Source organism: Muntiacus reevesi, chromosome 4 (genome assembly GCF_963930625.1).
Source record: "Muntiacus reevesi chromosome 4, mMunRee1.1, whole genome shotgun sequence".
NCBI lineage: Eukaryota > Metazoa > Chordata > Mammalia > Artiodactyla > Cervidae > Muntiacus > Muntiacus reevesi.
Genome location: NC_089252.1, coordinates 29,000,601 through 29,025,084, shown reverse-complemented (window position 1 = coordinate 29,025,084; position 24,484 = coordinate 29,000,601). Strand labels below are relative to the sequence as shown.

The 24,484-nt window shown below is 43.5% G+C and overlaps 1 protein-coding gene across 5 annotated transcripts in view; it reads right to left on the bottom strand.

Moving 5' to 3' along the window:
* KCTD1 (potassium channel tetramerization domain containing 1) overlaps nt 1–24,484 on the bottom strand; it is a 196,982-nt gene that overhangs the window by 9,686 nt on the left and 162,812 nt on the right. For 4 of the 5 annotated variants that reach the window (XM_065932411.1, XM_065932412.1, XM_065932410.1 and 1 more), the window contains exon 3: nt 12,647–12,791. The exons of the other annotated variant lie outside the window; for it this stretch is intronic. In XM_065932411.1, the coding sequence (XP_065788483.1) occupies nt 12,647–12,791 (145 nt within the window). The remainder of the gene's footprint in view (nt 1–12,646; nt 12,792–24,484) is intronic. 5 annotated transcript variants of the gene reach the window in all.

Genomic DNA, 24,484 nt, shown 5'->3' with positions numbered 1-24,484 from the left:
GGTCACCACAGCTGTGTTTATCCTGGAGGCTCTAGAGGAGAATCCATTTCCTTGGCTTTTCCGGCTTCCAGAGGCGGCCTGCACCCCTCGGCTTCCGGTCCTGCACCACCGCCCCCTCTGCTTCCACTGTCCCATCTCCTCCTCTTACTCTGACCCTTCACCTCCTCCTTTCACTTGTCAGGACCTTTGAGTAGTTGTGTTCACCTGGATTATCCAAGATAATCTTCCCATCTCAAGATCCTTAATCTAATCACACCTGCGAAGGCTCTATTACCATGTGAGGTGACATCCTCATAGCTTCCAGGAAATAGGACATGGATGTCTTTTAAAAAAAAAATCTTTTAAAAAGACTTTATGATGTGGGCCATTTTAAAAGTCTACTGAATTTGTTACAGTACTGCTTCTGTTTTATGCTTTCGTTTCTTGGCCCCGGGGCATGTGGAATCTCAGCTTCCCGACCAATCTTAGCTTCCCATGCCCCCTGCGTTGGAAGGTGAAGTCGGTAAGACTGGACCACTGGGAGGTCCCCATGGATGCCTCTGGGAGGCATTGTTCTGCCCTCCACACAGCATGAGGTCCTATTAGCTTTCCTGGCAGCCCCAAAGTCCCATTACTCTATTCACATTCCCTCAGAGTGAAATTCCTACACCTTTTTCGCCCAGCTGTTATGGAGCTAGGCCTCCTTCATTCAGCATTTGTGAACAAGTTTATATCCTCTATTACTTATCTCTCTTTAAATTACATACTGGAGGTTCTGGACTTGTTCCAGTGTAACGAGAAAATTCAGATTCTTTTGCCCAGCGTTCTTGGTCTCCTCATTTTTTGGTGTCATTTGGAACTGGGTGTTCTGTTTCTGTGTGTGAATCATTTTTGAAAGTACTGAAAGGACAGGGCTACCTACAGGCCTTTGATCAGGCTGACTCTTGGGTCATAAATTTAGTCTCTGGATTCGGAATGCCAAGTGGTTATAATATACAACCTGTAATCCAGCTCATAACTGTGGCATCTGTTAGACATCGTGTTGAAATACTGTGCCTTAGGGTGGGACTTCGTGGGGAAGGCTGGAGGTGTGCAAGGGGCTCCCAGCCGCCATATTGCCAGAGACTCCCCACAACTGTGTAGGGCTCCCCCAAATGAGGGGGATCAATTGCATTCAAGTTGCTTCTGGCCCTGCTAATCTATGAGTCTGTGTCTGTGACAAAGCCCAGACCTACAAGTTTGTCTGTAGGTCCATAACCCCGAAGTAATGAGACTAAAGGACTTGGGTTACAAATCCCCCCACACTGATGCAGACCGCCTTTTTTTTCCTCTCTCTCTGAGTTTACAAGCCAGGTGTGTAATAATCCATTCTGAAATCTGCCCATGGACTGACAGCCCCTTCCTACCTAAGCTGCGCACAGTTCTCATTATCTGCTCTGGGAAAATTAAGGAAACACTGGCCCTTATCAGGTTTTTGGCCCTGCTCAGTGATGTCTCAAGGATCCTGCTTGGGTCATTCAAGTGAAGGATTAAAAGGGTTCCTCTGGAGGTCAAACGGCAGACGGGACGTCATCTCACGGGCCTAGCCTTGAACCACCTCAAGCTGCTGGGTGTTCTTTTAGTCTCTCTTGACTACCTTGAATCCATGTCTTCCCTTTCTGCTGGTCTGCAGGGCGGAGCCACCTTTCTTGCTGGGGGAGCGAAGGCTGGAGAAGGGCCGAGCACATGCACTTGGTGTAGCCATCGGCTCCCCATGCCAGCTCGCCTCCCAGAATGGTCCTCCGTCAGCCCTAGAACCAAAAAGGTCGCTCCTGTTGTTACCATCTCCCGCACGGCTAAGCTCATGCTGGCCATCCTTTTCTAGGCAGGCTCCTTTGTATCAGTCCTTCTCTGCTTCCTGGGTTTCCCTTGTGGCTCAGTTGGTAAAGAATCAGCCTGCAATGTGGGAGACCTGGGTTCAAAAGATCCCCTGGAGAAGGGAAAAGCTACCCATTCTAGTATTCTGGCCTGGAGAATTCCATGAATGCTACAGTCCATGGGGTTGCAAAGAGTGGTACACAACTGAGTGACTTTCACTTTCACTTTTCTTTGCTTTCTAACGCCTCCTCCTGTCTCATCAGAGAACTCCCTGCAGAACAGCCTGCCTCCACCACCACTTTCCTTTCTTTCCTCAATAGTGATCACACAATTATACTGTCTCAATTTCACATTTTTTAGAGATTATCCTGTTTCCTTTTAGGCTTTCTGGCCTTGCGGTTATCTCTTTGGTCTCTCAATCTCTTTTGAAGTCATTTCCCCTGAAGCCTCAGTTCCTATCTGATGATGCCTGCCTTCCTTTTGTCAGTTTTTGCAAACTCTGGACGACTCAGCCTCCTGGAGACGGGCAGGTGTTTATGGAACCACAGCAGGTTTGGCCCAAGTTCCTCTTATGAAGGAAGCGAATCCAAAGCGTCGCCTCTGCTTTCAGCAAAGTGAGTCCAGAATGTTCTAGATGCCGTCACCATCTCCGCTCCCAGGCCGATGTTACCTTCTCTCATTAAGACAGCATCAACCATATCTCTCAGCCTCATAACCAGTAAAAGAGAGGTTATTCACAGACTTTTTCATGCTGAAATAATTTTAAAGTCCTAGAACACATATTTTTAAAATTAAAATTCTGAGATTTGCAATAGTTTTGAGAGGCAGAAAGATCAAGGTCTCATTTTATAGGTGAATCCACTAAGCTTCCCTGAGACCCTGGAGAGAGGTACACAGAACAGGAAAGTAAACGTGAGCAGACTCTAAGAGGCATATAGGCCATGTTTCAAAAGTTTACTTCTTGATTAAGTATTTGAATTCAGAAGACATTTTCCCTACAGGGAGGAAAGTGATAGACGCAGTGTACTGCTTTCCTACTGCTGCTGTCAGAGATTACCACTTATTTGGTGGTTGAAAACAGCACAGATTTATTCTCTTAAGAGTTCTGGAGGTCACAAGTCTGAAATGGGTCTCCTGGGGCTAAAGTCGGGGTGTTGGCAGGGCCACCTTCCTTCTGGAGGCGAGGGAAGAATATTTTCCAGTTTCCAGAGGCGGCCCCGTGCCCCTGGCTCCTGTCCAGCCATCACACCACTTCCTTCCTCACATCTTCTCTGACTCTGACCTCCTGCCTTCCTCATTCACTTCTGAAAACTCCTGTGGTTCTACTGGGCCCGCCTGGATTATCATGGATAATCTCCCCAGCTCACGGCTCTTAAACTTAATCACATCTGCATGGTCTCTTTATGTCATGTAAGGTGACACTTGCAGGTTCTGGGGATTAGAATGCAGATGCCTTTGGGGGCCATTACTCAGCCTCAACACGCAGCTTCCAATTTCACAAAAAAGTTCAAAGGCTTATTTCACTCCTAAGGTACCTGAAGTTATACGGGTCCTTCCACTCAAAAGGCAACTCAGCCACTCATTCATGCATTTTAAGACTTGTCTATGTGCAGCTGCCAAGCTAGGCACCGTGGGCATAGAGGAGGCTTTTTGGTGGCAAATGTACCCAGCTCCCCCGACAGAGATCAAGAAGCCCTCCTCCTACCCACGCTTGGGACACAGGATCCTGCTCCTGGGCCATGGGATCCCTCGGCTTGCTCCCCAAGATGGCAGGCCATGTATGTATCACGGACTTGCCAAGAGAAGGTGCCAAGAAAATGAGGGGAAATGAAAGTATTTTTTATATATTACATTTCATCAAGAGCATTCATGTAGTAATTATCATAAACAAAAACAGATCCCCATAAAACTTTCCTTAAAAAAATTTTTGAGAGGGTGGGCCACCACAGTTTTTTCAGTGTTAGAGGTTTGGGACTTCTAAAATTCTTAATTTCCCTGGCTCTGCAACCCTGCCCCCCTTCCTTCCCATAGTAATTTTTTAGAGCAGTTTTGTTCAGGGCAAAATTGAGCACAAAGTATAGAGGTTCCCTGTATATCCCCTTAACCCTACACATGAACAGCCTCCCCCAACTTCGACATCCCTCACGAGGGGACCATGTATCACAATCTATGAACCTACACTGACCCACCATACCCACTCAAAGTCCTCATTAGGGTTCACTCTTGCCATTGGCCATTGTGTGAATTTGAACAAATGTCTGATGACATGTATCCACCATTATAATATCATACAAGGTGGTTTCACTGCCCTAAAAACCCCTCTGTGCCTCGCATATTCCCCTCCCCACCCTCATACGCCTTTCTTTTCCTTCAAGCCTGGAAAGGCTGGCCCACTTACTCGATTTCCCTTGCTACCACTTGGGACTTCTTGACAGGAGGCTTCCTCCCTGTTCAGTGCCATTGGCTCCTGGCTCCTCCTGACCACTCTTGTTTTCCTGGGGCAAGGACGCCCAGCCTACGATTTAAATGATGGCCACTACAGGAAACACAGGCCGTGGCAAAGTCCCTTCTCTCCCAGCCACTGTCTCCACTCTCAACTCTAACTTTCCAAAAGAAAGCCTAAAGTGTACACTTAAACCTATCAAGTCTTTAGATATAGTTGCAGTTTATGAGAAATGAGAGGCTAGAGTAATGAGCTCCCATAATCAGGGAACCAAGCAAATTCAGATGGTGGGACATTCCATAGGGCAACTGGCTGGTCTCTTTAGAAAGTTAGCATCATATAAAAATGGAACTATATTCATGCTCAATAGCTTATTTGCGTCCGACTCGGCAACCTGTGGACTGTAGCCCATCAGGCTCCTCTGTCCATGGGATTCTCCAGGCAAGAATACTGCAGTGGGTTGCCATTTCCTCCTCAGGGGATCTTCCTGATCTAGGGACTGAACCCGTGTATCCTGCTTGGCAGGCAGATTCTTTACTGATGAGCCACCAGGGAAGCCCCCCAAATGGTATATGAGATAATAAAAAGGTACAGACATAATTAGATTTAGTGAAGTCTTGGATGAGATATCAACTCAGGAGAACCAAATAGAAAGGACATTTTTGGGGTCTACCATGGAAATGTGAATATGGTTGCAAAATGAGAGGAAATAAAATTTATTAAAATGGAAAGATAGAGATATTGTCTGAAATAAGCATAGAAAAAGACCCAGAAGTCTATGCACTCAGGTTTTATCAGTAACATCAGCAATCTCTGAGTGGGATATACTGTTTAAACGTTTTTTTTTGCATATCTATATTTTCAAATTGTCTATAATGTACATTTTCTTTTTTATAATATTAAAAAGCTATTAGAAAGAACTAATAGACTTTTGAACTTAAGCCAGGAAGAGGCAAGTTGGGGACTATCTGCAGGCAAATTTTTCTTTATCTAAGAAGGCTAGACATTCATCAGATACCACAAGAGATGTCAGGAACATGGCGGACACTTACCAAAGATGTTCAAAATAGAAGCCTAGAAGAGGGGTAATTTTGTGGTTTTCCATTAAAAAAAGGAACTAAAGCTCTGGACTCCCGATGAAGTGGGAATCACAAGTGTCTGCTTATGCACATGCATGCATGTGTGTATATGCATGTGTGCACCCACACACACCTATGTATGCATGGGTGTGAGCAGAAAAGACAGCAACGATGAATGAGTCAATGTAATGGAGGTGGGGAGGGAAATGAAGGGAAGATGAACACACAGTCTTCTCCACAATAAAACCAGCAGAGAGTTCTACAATCACTTATCTAGAGGAGAGATTCCAACATCTTTCAGTGGGAGCAGGGCACAAACAGCTGCCACTTAAGTGGTGTTCTGAAGTATGAAATTATCTAAATTGTTAAATGGGTATCTGGCTCAGACAGCACATTTGCAGAATGAGATTTTCAAGGGCGGAGGATGCTAAGATTGCGAGATCGCAGGCATGTGCTCAACCCAGCATCAAACAGCTGGAGACGGAGGGCAGGTAATCAAGGAATGTGTTCCCTGCAAAACCAGGAAGAGAGATGCTCTCCACATGCCGGATGCCGTGTCCCTTTCCCAAGGTCAGGAAATAAACTCTGCCGAGGAAGAAGGCACTACTGTACTGCTCAGGAAGAGGCAGGCTGAGCCCGGCTGCGGGCTCCCGCGCTTGTGACTCGCACGATCTCCCATCATCAGCCAGTACAGCTCCCCATCTCCCGCTGCTCCACCAGGTTCCCGGCTCCCTGTATTTTACAGCCTGTCACCCAGAGGTCCCACGGGAAACATTTCAGAGCTCTGGGACACATGAGGTTCATCTGAAGTGCTTTTTGTCTTCCCCCGAGCATGGGCTACAATTGAATCCGAAGGCAATTAAAGGGTGTGTTCTGTGCTTAGCCTTGATGAACCGCAGGTCTTCTAAAGCTCTGGAATCCCAAGGGAGCACCAAGGTGCAGAGAAGCACCCATCCCATCCTCACCAAGGGGGTGACTGGTTGAGTCCTCACAGGACTGTCCTCTGGAATAGGTCATAGCTTAACTCTCATGCAGTCTTTCTGTCCATCAAACTTGAATGTTCTTGGACGAAAAATAATGCCTGCAACATTTAAATGTGTTTAAAATGCCTAACTCTGTTTCTGGAACAGAATGCAACTAGAAACTAATGGCTATTACCAGGTTCTCACTGTGATCCACCATACATTGCTTTATATTCCCTGGCATCTGTATCTCTTTTAATCATGGAAATTATAAATTAATATATTAGCCACACAAGTAGCTTAGGGTGATGTTACATATGTACATGCTTTATGTTTTCCGTTTAGTCCTATAAGGTTTTAAAATAATTTTATTTATTTTATTTTTGGCTGCATTGGGTCTTAATTGCAGCACACAGATCTCTGGTTGAGGTGACTGGGCTCAGAAGTTGTGGCATGAGGGCCTAGCCAACCCGAGGCACACTGGCTTGCCTGGGAAATCCCATGGACAGAGGAGCCTGGTGGGCTGCAGCCTATAGAGTCACAAAGAGTCGAACACGACTGAAGTGACGGAGCATGCACACAACTGTCATATTAAATATCAGCCACAAGTGTTGAAACAGCCAGTCAACAGCACCTCAAACTAATGGAGATTTGTTTTTCTCGCATGAGAAGTCAGAGGTCCCTGGCTATTGCCTAGTGATGTTACCAAGGACAGGACGCTGTCTTTTTGTTTTGTCATCTTCAGTGTTGACGTTCTGGCCTCCTGCATGTCACCTCAGGGTCACAAGGTGACTGCCACAGCACTCACATCTCTGAAGTCTCCTGCACTGGCAGGTGAGTTCTTTACCACTAGCACCGCCTGGGAAGCCCGTACAGCTGGGTATATAGTGCTAAACAACAGAGAACAATAATTACAAATACACTGTGCGTGACCATGGAAAATCGGGGATACAGGCAAATCTAAGCTAGACCAGGCACAGGCTTACTCAGACTGTAAATGCCTCTGCCTACAGTGCAGGAGACCCAGGTTCAATCCCTGGGTCGGGAAGATCCCCTGGAGAAGGAAATGGCAACCCACTCCAGTACTCTTGCTGAAAAATCCCATGGACAGAGGAGCCTGATAGAGTCGGACACAACTGAGCGACTTCACTTCAAGTGATAAATAGGGCTTCCTAGGTGGCTCAGTGATAGAGTCCACCTGCCAAGCAAGAGATGTGGGTTTGATCCCTGGGTCGGGAAAATCCCCTGGAGAAGGAAACGTCAACCCGCTCCAGTATTCTTGCCTGGGCAATCCCATGGACAGAGGAGCCTGGCGGGCTGCAGTCCATGGGGTCACAAAAGAGTCAGACAAGACTTAGGGACTAAAGAATCAGAAGTGATACATCAAGGTCAGGGAAGACGCATCAGACAGATGGAGCGGCCTGCTCTGAAGGGGACAAGAAGATGGTGGGGCAGAGGTGTGAGAGCCAGATGGGCAGGGGCCTCGTCGGCTCCGACAGGGATGTGCTGCTTTGCTCCAAGAGCAATGAACGGGACGCCCCTACAGAGTGAGTCACAATACGGTTTGTTTTTTATAAGTGTCCCTAGGTGAGAGATGGGGTTGGAGATATAGGGAAGGAACAGGGATGAAGGCATGACTATAGAAGGGCAACAGGAGGGGACCTGGCCATGACGGAAGTGTTTTGACCTCGACCAAATCAGGGTCGACATCCCATTGTGAGGCTGTGGTATGATTCAACAAGAAGTTACACCAGGGTGACCTGGGATCACTCTACTGCTTCTGACAACTGCATGAGAATCTACAATGACCCCAGAAAGTTTAATGAAAAGAAGTGTCTCCTGGTTTCAACACAGAGAGTGGAGGAGAAGGAGTAAGGGTGGAAGAGACCAGTGATGAGTCATCTGAGAGCTGCCGGACCTTGGACCAGGGAGGGGGGATAAGAGGTGTGGATTGATTCCAGAAGTATCTGGAGCCTTCTATGGGCCGATGGATGAATGGATGGTGGGAGGGGCGGGACTGGAGCAGAAAGGTGGATTCTGGCATTTTCCTGAGATAGGACACAAAGGAAGAGGAGCTGATTTGGTAGTGGGGATAAGGAGGCGGGCATGGCCAGCTCCTGGATGGGCCACTCAGGTTAAGGAGGCCATGAACGATCCAGGTAAAGGTTCTGAGTGGAACTGCAATCACCTTAAAATAGAAATAAAGGTGACATTTCTCCTCCACCCCATTCCCAAGTCCCAGGGCCTTCCTTCTAGGAAAACATCAGAGAGTAAGGCACCTTTGGTCTGATGGATGCTGAGGTATCACACTTGGCGTCCTTTCTCTACTGGCCCGACCTGCTCTACCGGCCCTAACACCTGCCACCCGGGGCTCTGCGTCTGCAGAGAGGCTGGGGTCACACCCAAAGCCCCCGACCTCCCCTCCCCCACTCCTCCCTACACTTCTGTGCATCTCCACGGGGGGCCTCTGCTTGCTTTCTAGCAGCAGCCCTCACCTTCTTCCTCTTTCTTTCACCTTCTTCCGTGGCAGCTGGTGTGGCAAGCGGGTGGCGATGCTCAACTCTGCAGCCAGTGGGCCCGGAAGCGTGGGGCCTGCTGTCTACCATCCACCGGCTGGCTCTGCTCGGTCTGAGCAGGGGCGTCCCCAGCTCTAGGCTGAGGGCTGGAGACAGAAGACTTGCCCTCTGGGGACCTCCCTAGTGGTCCAGTGGTTAAGACTTCACCTTCCAATGCAGGGTCTGTGGGTTCGATCTCTGGTTGGGGAGGTAAGATCCCACAGGACTCATGGCCAACCCCCCCCCAAAAAAAGAACACTCACGGGCTGGGAGGAAAGGGCACGCGGAGAGAAGCATGTATACAGTGAAGAGCACCCTTGAAAAACGCCTAGGAAGGCGCCATATTAGAGACCCGCAATACAGTTTCCTTTCTGAGTTGGAAGAGACCATCACTGATAAAGCTGCCAACTTTCATTTAGAAGCAACGTTGCACAAACCAGCTTCCCACATCTGTAAACGCTGGAATTGGGCTCAGCACCAAGAGAGGCCGGCTCTGGAAGGTTCCCCAGTAACTGCCATTGGCTGAGGAGCAGCAGAGCCAGGAGAATGCCTCCAACTCATTCCAGGGCTGCAAAGAGCTCCACACGCTCACTGCAGTTATTACTCTTAGTTTTCTGCCAAGTGTATATTGTTCTCATGGAAGCGACATGTGTACATGACACGACTCTTCTATACTCTTCTCCATATGGCTAATCACGCTTGGCACAGGCCCCACTGTTCAAAGTCCTGAGGCAGAGGGTGGATGAGACGCCCTTTGGATCCCTGTTAATTTTAAGATCTATTCTTCTCTTGGTGCAGTGGTAAAGAACCTGCCTGCCAGTGCAGGAGATGAAAGAGACCCAGGTTCGATCCCTGGATCAGAAAGATGCCCTGAGGAGGAAATGGCAATCCACTCCAGTATTCTTGCCTGAAGAATCCCATGAACAGAGGAGCCTGGAGGGCTACAGTCCATGGGGCTGCAGAGAGTTGGACATGACTTGGCACTTCTAGATCTTTCTCTATCTATTTACACATATATATGCATAATTTTTACATGAATAGAAACATAATACACATATTCTACTACTTAATGTTTTCATTGAATAAAATCTTGTTTTTTTCCCCACACATCAACTAATCCATAGTATGAATATTCTATATTTTGTAACCATCTGCCATTGTTAAACATTTTTAATTGTGTCCAGTTTTGCTATAACAAGTATAACTACAGTAAACATTCTATGTACATGTATCTTTGAATATTTATATGTTATTTCTAGAAATAAATGAATAGACATGGAATTATTAAACATTCTAAGTACATATATCTGAATATTTATGTGTTACTTCTAGAAATGAATAGACATGAAATTGCTATAATTTAAAAAAATTTGAAACTAGCACTAAATTGTCCTCCAAAAATATTTAATAGTTTTCACTCCCAACCACACTGTTCCTCAATACTTTATCTTGGGCTTCCCTGGATTACAAGAATCTACCTGCAATGAGACAGACCTGGGTTTGATCTCTGCATTGGGAATATTCTCCTGGAAGAGGGCATGGCAACCCACTCCAGTATTCTTGCCTGGAGAATCACCATGAACAGAGGAACTTGGCAGGCTACCGTCCATGGGGTTGTAAAAGTCAGATAAGACTGAGTGACTAAGCACACAGCACTACCACTAGTCTTCCAAAAATATTTAATAGTTTTCACTCCCAACCACACTGTTCCTCAATACTACATATTACCAATGTTTTAAATTTTGCCAACCTGATATAAAGTTTTGCCAGATTTGCATATTTAAGTTCTGCTTCTTCGATACTAAAGAGATTGAATATATTTTCAAACATTTAGTGGCAAATTCTATTCTTTTGAGAAACTTGTTTATATTTTTAAATGTTTTCCATTGTGTTGTTTCCATGTTTCTTGTAGATGTCTCAGTTCAGTTCACTTGCTCAATCGTGTCTGACTCTTTGTGACCCCATGGACTACAGGACTCCCTGTACATCACCAACTCCCAGAGATGGCTCAAACTCATGTCTTTTGAGTTGGTGATGCCATCCAACCATCCCATCCTCTGTCGTCCCCTTCTCCTGCCTTCAATCTTTCCCAGCATCAGGGTCTTCTCCAATGAGTCAGTTCTTCACATCAGGTGGCCAGAATGATGTTTAGGAGCTCTTTTATGATGGATATTAATTTTTCTTTGTAAATATTTCTCCTCATCTGACACTTGTGTTTTATTTGTATATAGTGTCTTTAATTTAGCAATTTTTTTCCTTTTTTTAAGGATGCCTTCTGGGTAGTTAAGTTTTGCTCAACTAGGTCTTCTCTGCCTAACAATTATACTTTTGTGGAATTTCTTTTTATTTTCTTCTAATACTTCTATAGCTTTACTTTTTATGTTTATCCCTGGAATTTTTATGAACTTATGATACAGACAGGGCTCTGGCTTTGCATTTTTTCCAAAGGTCTTGGTTTTAGCTGTCTCAGTGCCAGTTACTGACTATTCTTTTCTTTTCCTACTAATTTGAAATACCACATTGATAATATATCAAGTTCCAACATACACACACCTCTCTCTCCTAATCCTGTTTTTCTACACACACACTGATCTGTGTGTGTATTTTAGCATCTATTAGGGTCATACTTTCTTATCACTGTGTAGCATTGCAGCATGTTGTGATGTCTGATATGACACATCCACCATTGCCCACCATTTCTATCACTATCAAATGTTTTTTAGCTATTCTTTTTTTTAAATTGGAGAATAGCTGCTTTAAAATGTTGTGTTGGTTTCTGCTGTATAATATCACTTTTTAAGCTATTCTCAAGCCTTTTTTGTCTTCTATACAAATTTTATAAATGGGTCAAATTACATTGAAAAAAATCTGTGACTTAAAGGGGTTTGCACTGAATGTATAAGAGAGTCTGAGCATAGCTGACATCTCAACAATATTGAGGCTCCCCATCCAAGAACACAAATGTCCCTTCATTTATTCAGTTCTTGTTTTAAACTTGCATGCAGCGATTTATAGTTTTCTTAATGAGATTTTGCATATTTCTTAAGTTTATTCCTGGGTGTTATAATTTTTGTTGTTATTGTAAGTGTTATATTTTCCTATAATATTTTTTATGATTGACTTTGGTACTCTATCAGTAAGCTATTAATTGCAGTATATTGGGACCTTGAATATGGATGCTTTAATGAGTTCTATATTAGTTTTAATGATATTTAGTTGATTCTTTAGAATCTTCTATTCAGAGAAGTATTAAGGAGCTGAAAAGATAACATTTTATATATTCCCTTCTAATATTAACCCTTTCTATTTCTTTTTGTTGTCTAATTTCACTGCTTAGAGTTTCCAGCACCTTGTAGGACTAAGTCTAACACTTGTTAGTAATTTTGAAAGGGAACGACTCTAAAATTTTACTGGAAAGCATAATGCTTGCTTTAAATTTCTGGGAGAAAAAGTCTTTATTAAGCTAGAGAGGTTTCCTTTTGTTCTCTACCTAAGACTTATCAGAGATAAGCTCTGAATATAATCAATTCATTTTCAATGTATTAAAATGAATTGTAATTCTATTCTTCACATAAAGGCCACCTTCTTTTGGCCATAAACGTCAATGACCATATACTTTATTTCACAAAGACAGAATAACCATGTCAGAAACCTCTGATGCCATTAAAGTTGGTGTATGTTAAAAATGTAGAGCTAGAAATATTTTTGGGAGCACATTAAAAAAAAAAAGCACATATTTACGCTGTTGTTAATTTAATATGAATCCCTCACCTTGAAATCATCAGGAATGAGGAGTTTTGATGTTCGTAGAAAATTCAAGATATATCTGAACATCTGTCCATCTCTGTCAATGAAATAGTGCTGTTTGAGACTGTCCAAAACAATGGGCTCTGTACCATCAAAAAGTCTTCCGATTCTGTGATAGGAAAGAGGGAACAGTGAAGACAATTAGAATCAATCGCTCGGCCACTAAGACTGAAAGCTACTGTTCTGTGTCACCGTCAAAGGCAGCACTTCTGAGGATGGCAGTCAGGGAAAAATCACCCACTAAGTGGTCATGGTTCCCTGAGAAGTACTGGCCCCTGCTTGATAGATATCTCAAGACCAGACAATTCAAAATAGTCGCAGGCTTTCTCAAGTAAATTCTATTATTCAATGTCTTTTACCTGTAAAGAAGATGTTCCTGACATGGTGATTATGGCTAAGTGCTGTCACTGTAATGGAAGATCATGTCTTTCCCTCTGTGTTACTTAAAACAACCTTCTCTGCCATTAAAAAAAAAAAGCGTGATTGCTCCCAAGTGTCTTTTAAACAGAGTCTACAAAAAAAAAAGCATCTTTGTTTTTAAGAAATCTGTTTTCTGAGCTTGCCCTACCCATAAGTCCCATATTTTCTAAAAGTAAAGCAATGTCTATATGCTAACATCTACATTTAATTATAAAAATGAATCACTGAGTATATCACTCATCTAAGAGAATATGTTTTTCATTAACAATATGCAGTCTAGTTTCCTAGGTCTCAGCAAAAATCATTTGTAACAGCCAGGAATCATTATAAAATATAAACATCTGACCACCCAAAAAATATGACCTAGTTCTGGAACATAAGTGGCAATGGGTAATTTTTAAAAACAGGAATCCATAATATGTATTTCCTGTTTACAGTTAACATTTGAAAAGTGTGCTATAGTTAAAGCATTTTGTATCCAATATCATTCACCTCTTTAAGGCAGGCTAAACCTATATACTTTAGTATACACTCAGTTAATAGAAAGTGGCCACAGCTATACTATGAACTAGAGGGTTGGCTAATGAAAAATAAATATCCTGTATCAGAAAATAGAATTTACACACTTGCAATCTCTTCCTTTGCCAAGAGGTACATCTGACTTTCATTAAAAGTGTAGGTAGGAGAATGGTTCCATTTTTAAAGAAAAGATTTTTATGGAACTCATAACAAGTCTCTCTCTGATTTGGAACACCATTTTATTGCTCTGATGATGATTTTGAAGATGATTTTGAAATCATACATTTCCTAGTCTTATTTTTGAAATGGGACAGATGTAATGCTAAATTAATAATTCCATCCCTCTTAAAATACAGCAAACAAACTAACAAACAGGAAAGCTGCCCCCCTCTCTCCCAAGAAAGAATGACTTGTGAATGTGCTTCAATAACAATCTTTTAAAGATAATTAGAAAACTATCCTACCTGAAGGTAGTAGGTGCAAAGAAGAAAGCAACTAATTAGTCAGATCGTATCTTTAAAACTCAATATATTTTTCTCAAGTACTGTTTTCATCCACCTTTCCATGAATTGAGGGTGATCATGTAGGGTGTAGATTACAATCATCCAAGGATTCTACCTTGCATGTTACCTTGTCATTCATTTCTCATTAACACATCAATCAAATGGTAGACTATGTAAAGAAGAGGCAGTAAAACTAAAACACCCTTAGTCACTTATTTATAGTGTTTCCAGGACAGTCTGGTGCAGGATGGAAAAGAATGAGACTTGTTTGCCTGTTATTAAAACATTCTACTCTTCACTGTTACTGATAAATTTGCGGTTGATAGTGGAAGAAAAGGGAGCGATATTTATTAACTGCTTTCTATATACCTTGCACTCATCTAAGCACTTTATGTAACAAATCCATTATCCTCCTTTTAAAGATGAAGAAATAGGCTCAAAATGATGAGTAACTTGCCCAACTAGTTAAGTAGCACTGGGGGAGTTGGGTACAGTCTGTTTGATCTTAAAGGGGCCTCCCTACAATGATTGGAATGAAAAGAATTACCACTACTGAATGAACACTTTAGGTCTAGAGATTTCGTGTCTATCTTATATTTGTTTGGCAAGAGTTTTATAATGAAATCCAAACGTGTACACTGATTATTTTTGTGGCCTGAGATAAATTAACATCGATGATTACAAGTCACTTTACTAATGAGATGAAAAGTAAATATTTTATTCTTAAATGAACCCCAAGCTTTTAATTTTTAAAAGCTCATTTTCAAAATCTAGGCTTGGAAGTGAGCCAGCACAGAAAGTGATCAAATAAATCTTCACGGAGTGAATGAGTAAAGGATGACTGAACGAGGAGAGGAATGAGACTTGGCCAGTTACCAGCTGTAATCTAAGCGAATCAACTTTTCTACATCTCCATTCTTTTATAAAATTACCCCTTTTCTCCGGGTTGATGAAAAAATCAAAAGGGGTCATGGCATGCTCAAAAAGACAGCAAAAGAAGGTACCCCAAAATAGCAAATAAAATTTTCTAGGAAAACAGCTCTTTGAAGCCTGAGGGCAGTTTAGGGTGCAGGGTTTAAAGGACTAAAAGGAACCATCGTGGCTGAGGTGTATTGTTACAGACCTTTCCGAGAAAGCAGAAAAGTGTCATGTTAAGCAGTTCTTAGGATACTATCAAAACAAAAACCTCACCACCAGCAGATAACAAGAAACTGCACAGCTGCAGTAAGAAGCACCTTTACATCTGATTTAGCTGAAATAGCAAAAGATGCAAAGGCAAGAGGAGGGACGTCTGAAAGGAGACTCAGCAAGGGGCAGGAAGGTGGCTTGGCCCCTGGGCGACGCAGTGGGAGAAGAGAAGCTGGGAGGAAGGACAGGATTCTACTCGGCAGAGTAGAAACCCCACCATGGAGCTGTCTCGAGTGTGGGTCAGCAAGGCCCGGAACCTGCACGGCCCGGAACCTTCGCTTCCAGCTTGCTCCAGGCGAGGGAGGGCACACTCTGCAGACCCGAAGGCGGGGAGGGCGTGGCCTGAAATTGGTGGGAAAAGCCTCCCCGCCTCCTGCACCAAGGCGGAAGCAGCATGGTTGACGCGCGAGCCGAGAGGCGGGGGAGGGCAGGCTCGGAAGGAAGAGCCCGTGGCCTCGTCGATGCATGCACATTCCTAGCTGCAGTGAAAGGCCCCTCGGAAAAGAAAGAGTCCCTGCGTTTGAGTCAACAAATGTTACAAGTAATAAAAGGGGACACTGGGCTGATTTTTGCTACCTTTAAAAGGAGGAAGGTTTTGAATTTGTGAAAACAATGCGGAAGGTGACAGCGATCGTAAACTGGGGTCCTGGGTCGGTTTCGAGGTTGAATGTGCTGTGGAAAAGGATTGTTTGGCTAAGCAAATAGAGGGGGACATCGACACAGGCTATATTTCTTGTGGACACATGAATGGAGTTACAAATCAACTGTTGTGACTTGTAAACTCTGGTGCCTGAAAACTATGTGGACCTGATTACAGTTTACTAACCTTGGAGAACATTCCTGTTTTTCAACTGACCAAGACCTGGCTGACTCCAGATGATGTATGACTGACTGCCTTAAAAAAAAAAACAAAGCACCACTCAGTGAACCAAGTGGCAGTACTGAGAAAAACTTCCTCCCACAATTTTATTCTTTTGACATTTATTTTTTAACATTCTATTTTGGACAGTTTCAAGCTGTTTGCCAAAGCAGGGAAAATAGGATAATGAACTCCCATGTGTCCATCCAGCTTCTAAAGCTATCAACTCTTGTTCAGTCTTACTTAACCTGTACCTCTCTGCATCCCTCTCCCCGCTCTGGGATTTTTAAGGTAAATTGTAAGCATCCTATCATTTTTATGTGCAAATAATTCATTAACTAGAGGACTGGGCTTCCCTGGTGGCTCAGATGGTAAAGAATCTGCCTGCAATGCAGGAGGCCCCAGTTCGATTCCTGGGTCAGGAAGATCTCCTGGAGGAGGAAATAGCAACCCACTCCAGTATACTAGTCTGGAGAATTCCATGGACAGAGGTTGCAGGCTGCAAGGAGTAGAGGATTATAAAGGTTCAATAAAATATGCATTAATAGACATTCAAATGTGCTCCTCTTTATTAGAGTTAGAAGTCTGTTGATTACTCTATGCCACAAATAATGCAGCCCAACCACTAAGGAAATTACGTCCCTCTTGGTGCAAAGTTAGTCTGCTTTCTCACTGTGGCTCCCCCTCTCCCTGGCATTAAAGAATGCTCTTAAATGAAAGAGACCTGGCTTAGTGTGAATATTAGTCATTAAGAATTTATTTTTTCTTGTATATTCAATCATTTATAGGACTTAGGTTCTCTAATTTAACTGTGACTCAGTTCCTTAAGAATTTTGCTTTCCTGGGAATTCCCTGGAGGTACAGTAGGTTAAGACTTCCCACTTCCACTGTAGGCAGCATGGGTTCAATCCTTGGTTAAGAAACTATACATCCCATATGCCATGCCACACGGTCAAAAAAAAAAAGAATTTCTCTTCCCTTTTTTTTTTTTAAATTGTATAGTCACTCAGTTATTTGTTCATTCTTTCCACCAATACTCACTCAACCTGATCATGTGAAATATAGGGAATGCAGTGGTGAATAAACCACACTCTTGACTTTCATGGAATTTAACAGTCTGTGGGGCTGGGAATGCAGATTAAGCGGTGTGACTGAGTGTGCAGTGGGTATGCAGAGTGGGCTGTGGGAGTACTCAGGGAAGAAAAAGAAAGGTCACAGGAGAGCCTGAATGAAAAGCAGAAGCTGGTATAGAGGTGGGAACTATGGTTAGATAAGAAAAGACAGGTGTAGGGAAGATACAAAGGCTTGAAGCTGGAAAAAAAAAAACCACTGCCATATGATTACTCTCCACTAGGGCATAGAGACAGGCCAACTGAAAAATGAGACGGGTAGCAGAAGTCAGACCACGAAGAGCTGTGTAAGCAGGTCAAGGAGTTTGGGTTTGGTTTGGAGGGCGATGGGGACTGATGTCAGGCTATGCTCTCAGCGATGTTTAGGAAAAGAGCAAATTTAGAAGTGAGAAAATCAAAACACTACCTCTGAGATCACATCTCCTCACAGAGGCAGCTTGCAGCTTATCCAGGTCCTGCCTCCTTTCCCTTGTTTTTGACTATGTCATGTGTATAGAGCAATGCTTCTTAACCCTGGTTCCACAGTGGAATCACCTAGGGACCTTTTAAAAAATATAGATGCCTAGTGCCAGATATTCTGATGCAATTATTGCTCAGGGTTTAGACCCCAAGCATCTGCAGCTCTTAAAACGCTCCCCGAGGTAGTTTAATGAACTGCTGAATTGGGAGCCAGTGCAAAGAGAGACTAAAGAGGAGCAAGTCAATGTCGTTAATTTGAAATAATCTCAAGTTGGTCATTCTGTCACCCTGAACTGTCACAGCATGTTTTCTTAAATAGCCAGCCACATTTTTAGAGGTGAAGGATCACCAGCATGACCTAGATCAACCTCCCATTTTACAAATGGAGAAATGACTCAAGGATGCACAGTTGGCTAGACAGAAAGTTGGCAGTAAACCCACCACGCTGCCCCTGGGGTGGAGGGGAGGAATGGGCAGATGATGGTCACATTCAAGCCTATGAGGACACCTGCTCTAATGCTGGTTACTGTTGATTGAATATTATTACATGCCAAAGAAAGTTGCCTGCTTTATGGGCTTTATTTCATTTCATTCTTACAATGATCCTATAAGGTGACCATATTATTCCCATTTCACAGATGAGAACACTGAACCCAGAATGGCCATCACTTGGCTCAGGCTTCAGCCTAGGTCTCATTCTAAAGCCCGTGTACTTGACCACTAAATAGTACCTCCTTTTCATTTCTAATTAAAAAAAAAAACAAAACAAACCCTAAAACAAGCAAGAAGACAACAAATGAACAACATCCCTTGGGAAATGCACAGTTTTTATATAGTTCAATTAAGACTTTGCTAGTGTTACATGCTATCTCAAGAAAGCTTGATTATTACCCAGCTTTGTGGGGAAGCTATCATTTACTTAACAGTTGAGAAAAAGTTGAAGCTCAGGGAAACTGAACCAAACCAAACCGAACCGAACCAAACCAAAACACCCCAAGACTTCAGAGGTTACTTTCAAACTGTTGGTACAACTATGACATAATAGGGGCATAAGAATAGATGGGAAAGTCAAGATTCTTAGGACAAAAACTTCTTCTGGGTTGAGGCGTATACCCGAAATGGTGTATTTCAACTCCGTTTACCTTGAGTTCTTGTGTCCCATTAGGTGCGGTGCCCCTGCATTTAATTCTGCCAATCCCCCTGTGGAAACGGTCACTTTACAGCTAAGGAAATTTAGCTTGGAGATGCTTCCAACTCTTCTGAGCTCCATCCACCCAGTGGTCCTTGGGCTGTCTGGTGAACCCCATGCCACATGAAGCACCATGGCAGGCAACACAGTACCTGGCCCGACTTTACCAGAGGCAAGCAGGTTAATCCTTTCAACTCTTGGAGGAGCTAGTGCATACATGCTAATTACAGGGGAGGGAGGCTAGGACAAGGGCCTGTGGGCAGCGCCCATGCTAGGATTAACTTGCTCAGGGAGGGTGGAGAAGACCCTGCCCAGGGGTGGGGCTGAGAGCTAAGTGCCAAAGACACACGGAGGGATAAAGATGGTGAGAAAAGGCAGGACTCGGGTTGTGGAACCTTTAACCCACTCAGCTCTCCTTTGCCAAGAAAAGCCTTTTCTTCTCCACCTCTGGGCTTCCAAGTCATGGAATATATGGTTTGAACTTTAGGAAAAGGTTTTCTTTAGTTTTCGGTCCAGATTTATTTTGCTGGTGAACCATTTCAGAGGCAATATCCAAGTGACCTCTTGAGCATTACTTCTGGTGGATATTTTTAAATTATAAAAGCAATAACTACTCATTGTTAAAAACTAGAAAAGCACAGAGGATGAAGCAGCAAAATAGAAAAACAATCTGTGACGAGTCCACCAATCAGTAGGATATTACTTTTTAAAAAAATCTGATTTACAGCCTTTTTCTATTGAATAATTTTGTTTTCAGAAGCACTGTGGCTTCATACTTTTTCGAGCCTACTAACCCAATGTCCCTGATAGCTCATTTGGTAAGAAATCTGCCTGCAATGCAGGAGACCGTGTTTCAATACCTGGGTCGGGAAGATCCACTGGAGAAGGGATAGGCTACCTACTCCAGTATTCCTGGGCTTCCCTTGTGGCTCAGCTGGTAAAGAATCCACCTGCAATGCGGGAGACCTGGGTTCAACCAAATTTCTGTCCTAATATTTGATACCTAAGGAAGACAGCAAATGAGATAGAGGGCTGGGGGAAGGTGTGTGTTTGTGCAGATGTGTAAATGTGTGGGTGGGAGTGAGTGTCTGTGTTTGGAGGTGCGGGTACATGAACGAGAGGTATATAGGAAGCTGTCCCTGCAGTGGAACCGAGATTTGGAACAGCAGGGAAGGAAAGAAAAGCAGAGAGAAAAATCAGCACTGGGACTTCCCTGGTGGTCCAGTGGCTAAGTCCCTGAGCTCCCAGTGCAGGGGGCCCAGGTTCGATCCCTGGTCAGGGAACTAGATCCCACATGTAGCAACTAAGAGCTCCCATTCCACAACAAATATTGAAGATCCTGCGTGCCAAAACTTAAGACCCTGCGGAGCCAAATAAATTTTAAAAGTTTTTTTTTTTTTTTTAAGAAAAATCAGCACTGCAACCAAAGGGTCCCGTTCCCTCTTGTCTGCTGGGATGGGAGAGGAGGGAAACAGAACAGGTGGAAGGGAGGAGAAATGCTGGGTTGATACTGGAAACCTTTTGAAATGCAGGGGTCTTCATTTTATATTCTATTTTTGCATATTTTAAAAATTAGTTTTTATAATAGTATAGCTGCTTTACATATATTTTAAAATGTCCATAATAGGGAATTTCCTGGCGATCCAGTGGACTCTGCTGTCTCACTACCAAGGACCTCGATTCAATCCTTGGTTGGGGAATTAAAGTCCCACAAGTCATATGGTCACAAAAAAGAATAATATCCATAATAAAAAATTTTTCTTAGAGAGGGGAGAGGTGATGCCATGCTGGGTATTATTATAATGTAAAAAATCCCCAAAAACGAAAAAGACCAGTCAACTCACTGTTAGAGAATCCTTACTTTCGAACAGCATTTAATTTGCATATAATTGTTTACAAAATTTGAGAAATAGCTGTGTAGAGTTTCCACACTTGGGAAGTTGCATCGATATTTCAGGAACACAGATAAAAATGAATTCAGAGCTTGTTACAGAAATGGACAGAAGTAATTTAAGAGGAGAAAATACCTTCTAAGGAAAAGCAAACAAAACAAATTATATCTACTTATGAGGAAGTAATGTTTTCAGTACCTGTTCCCTGTGGCAGCATCATTTTCTTAAATGATTCATAGAACTGAAGAAAGCAGGGGAGAAAAGAAAGGCAAGTTTAAAATTTAAAAAAATGTATGAGAGCGCCGGCAATTCTGGCACTCGTCGTTTTGGAGAATTGCTCAGTTCAGTTCAGTTTAGTCGCTCAGTCGTGTCTGACTCTTTGCGACCCCATGAATCGCAGCACGCCAGGCCTCCCTGTCCATCACAAACTCCCGGAGTTTACGTAAACTCATGCCTATTGAGTCAGTGATGCCATCCAGCCATCTCATCCTCTGTCGTTCCCTTCTCCTCCTGCTCCCAATCCCTCCCAGCAGCAGGGTCTTTTCCAATGAGTCAACTCTTCGCATCAGGTGGCCAAAGTATTGGAGTTTCAGCTTCAAAATCAGTCCTTCCAATGAACACCCAGGACTGATCTCCTTCAGGTTGGATCTCCTTGCAGTCCAAGGGCCAAAGTATTGGAGTTTCAGCTTCAAAATCAGTCCTTCCAATGAACACCCAGGACTGATCTCCTTCAGGTTGGATCTCCTTGCAGTCCAAGGGACTCTCAAGAGTCTTCTCCAACACCACAGTTCAAAAGCATCAATTTTTTGGCACTCAGCTTTCTTCACAGTCTAACTCTCACATCCATACATGACCACTGGAAAAACCATAGCCTTGACTAGACGGACCTTTGCCATTACTTTGGCAAAGTAATGTCTCTGCTTTTTAATATGCTATCTAGGTTAGTCATAACTTTCCTTCCAAGCAGTAAGCGTCTTTTAATTTCATGGCTGCAGTCACCATCCGCAGTGAATTTGGAGTCCAAAAAAATAAAGTCTGACACTGTTTTCACTGTCTCCCCATCTATTTCCCATGAGGTGAATGAACCGGATGCCATAATCTTAGTTTTTAAAAAAATTTTTTTTTATTATTTTATTTGATCTTAGTTTTCTGAATACTAAGCTTTAAGCCAACTTTTTTACTCTCCTCTTTCACTTTCATCAAGAAAGTGAAAAGTTCTTCTTCACTCTCTGCCAAAGTTTTTAGTTCTTCTTCACTCTCCACCATAAGGGTGGTGTCATCTGCATATCTCATCAAGAAAGTGAAAAGCTCTTCTTCACTCTCCGCCAAAGTTTTTAGTTCTTCTTCACTCTCCGCCATAAGGATGGTGTCATCTGCATATCTGAGGTTATTGATTTTTCTCCTGGCAATCTTGATCCCAGTTTGTGCTTCTTCCAGCCCAGTGTTTCTCACGATGTACTCTGCATATAAGTTAAATAAGCAGGGTGACAGTATACAGCCTTGACGTACTCCTTTTCCTATTTGGAACGAGTCTGTTGTTCCATGTCCAGTTCTAACTGTTGCTTCCTGACTTGCATACAGGTTTCTCAAGAGGCAGGTCAGGTGGTCTGGTATGCCCATCTCTTGAAGAATTTTCCATAGTTTATTGTGATCCACACAGTCGAAGGCTTTGGCGTAGTCAATAAAGCAGAAATAGATGTTTTTCTGGAACTCTCTTGCTTTTTAGATGATCCAGCGGATGTTGGCAATTTGATCTCTGGTTCCTCTGCCTTTTCTAAAACCAGCTTGAACATCTGGAAGTTCTCGGTTCATGTATATTGCTGAAGCCTGGCTTGGAGAATTTTGAGCACTACTTTACTAGTGTGTGAGATGAGTGCAATTGTGCAGTAGTTTGAGCTAGTTGACAGCAATACTGATGGCTTCGGGGGAGCCCATGGCCACTGGGGGTTGGGGGGAACCAGTCCTTCTCATGATGCGTAGGGAAAATTTTTTAAATTAGAGAGTTACTTTAATTGCTTACTATAAAAAATGTATTATAATTAACTTGATTGTTTTGAAAAAACACCACCGGAATTCTCCAAAGTAGGCTTTCTATTCCTAAATTTATTGAATGCTTGTCATGTTCCTGGGTACTCTGCCGGACCTCATATTTTTTAATTTAATTTTTTTTAAAGTGGAACCCTTTTAAGTCTTTATTGGATTTGTTATAAGACTGCTTCTGTTTTGTGTTTTGGTTTTTTGGCCCCTAGACATTCAGAATCTTAGCTCCCCGACCAGGGATGAAACCTACACCCCTTGCATTGGAGGGTGAAGTCTTACCCCTGGACCACCAGGGAAGTCCTAGGGCCTACTCAGATGAGCATGATTCGAGCCAGCGGGGTGCTACAGAAGGACAGAGGACAGGGACTGGCCAGCCTGGGGCAGGCAGGGAAGGCTTCCTGTAGGAATGCTAGTACTGGGTCTTCAGGACCGCCAGGCATAAAGAGAAGGGCACAAGGGCTTGGAGGAGGGGTTTAAGGCGAGAAACAGCGTGATGGGTGAGGTGGGGACTCAGCAAATGAGGAGCGCCTCTCTCAGAGTGTCGGCCTGAGTGGAACAAGTGAGGGCAGGAGAACTTGGGCGCTGTGCTTTCAGTCATCTCTCAGGAGCCCCTGGAAGTTCAGCTCTGACTCAGCAGACCTGCTGGAATCCTGGCTTTACCATCTTCAAGACCAAATTGGTTTGAGTTTCAATTTCTTCATCTGAGGAAGGGGATAAGAGCCCATCCAAACAATTCTTATGAGGAAGAAACGGATGTCTGACATGAGCTACATTTACTGAGTGTCCACTACCTGCAGGCCTGGAGGCGCTGAGTCTTGACAACAGCTCTGCTAGGTAGATACCATCACTTGCATCTTACAAGTGAGGACACCGCAGTCAGTTAACCAGCGTGGAGGCAGCAGGACCGCAGAGCCTCGCTCAGGGCAGCTCTCTTACTTGCCCAGTGATTCCTCTGCTTCTCTGTCAAGCCTGGGCTCAGTCAATGCTGACAGATTTTCATACCTTGGAGAAGATGTGCAATGCCTAAACAGAATCCAGCTGCACAGACAATCCTGTTGAGTGTCTTGATTTGGAAGACAATGTTTTAGATCACCTGCTCTTTAGTTTGAACAAATGTCTGTTTTCAAATGGTTTCTGGGGTTTACCACTGCTTTTTAAGACTAGGCCTGGATTAGAGCATCACTGTGTCTCATGGGAGCCCACTTTGGTATTTTCGGCTCCAGCGGTTTCTGCTTCGCCTTCCTCTTGCTTTCTCTGGGGGGCAGGCAAGCCCACACATGTGCAGAGGTCTCTCCCCAGCCCACCCCCACCCTCCTCCCCACCGGCTGTTCTATATTTGGAGGTATTTGTGACACACTCCTCTTTTCTCTTGATTTAAGACTCTAGAATGTGTCTTTCAGTTTACAATATAATTACTATTGAGAGAAAAAAATGTTATAATAGCTAAGTGTTAGTTGCTCTGTCATGTCCAACTCTTTGCAACCCTATGGACCGGACCATAGCCCACCAGGCTCCTCTGCCCATGGGATTCTCCAGGCAAGAATACTGGAGTGGGTTGCCATTCCCTTCTCCAGGGGATCTTCCTGACCCAGAGATCAAATCT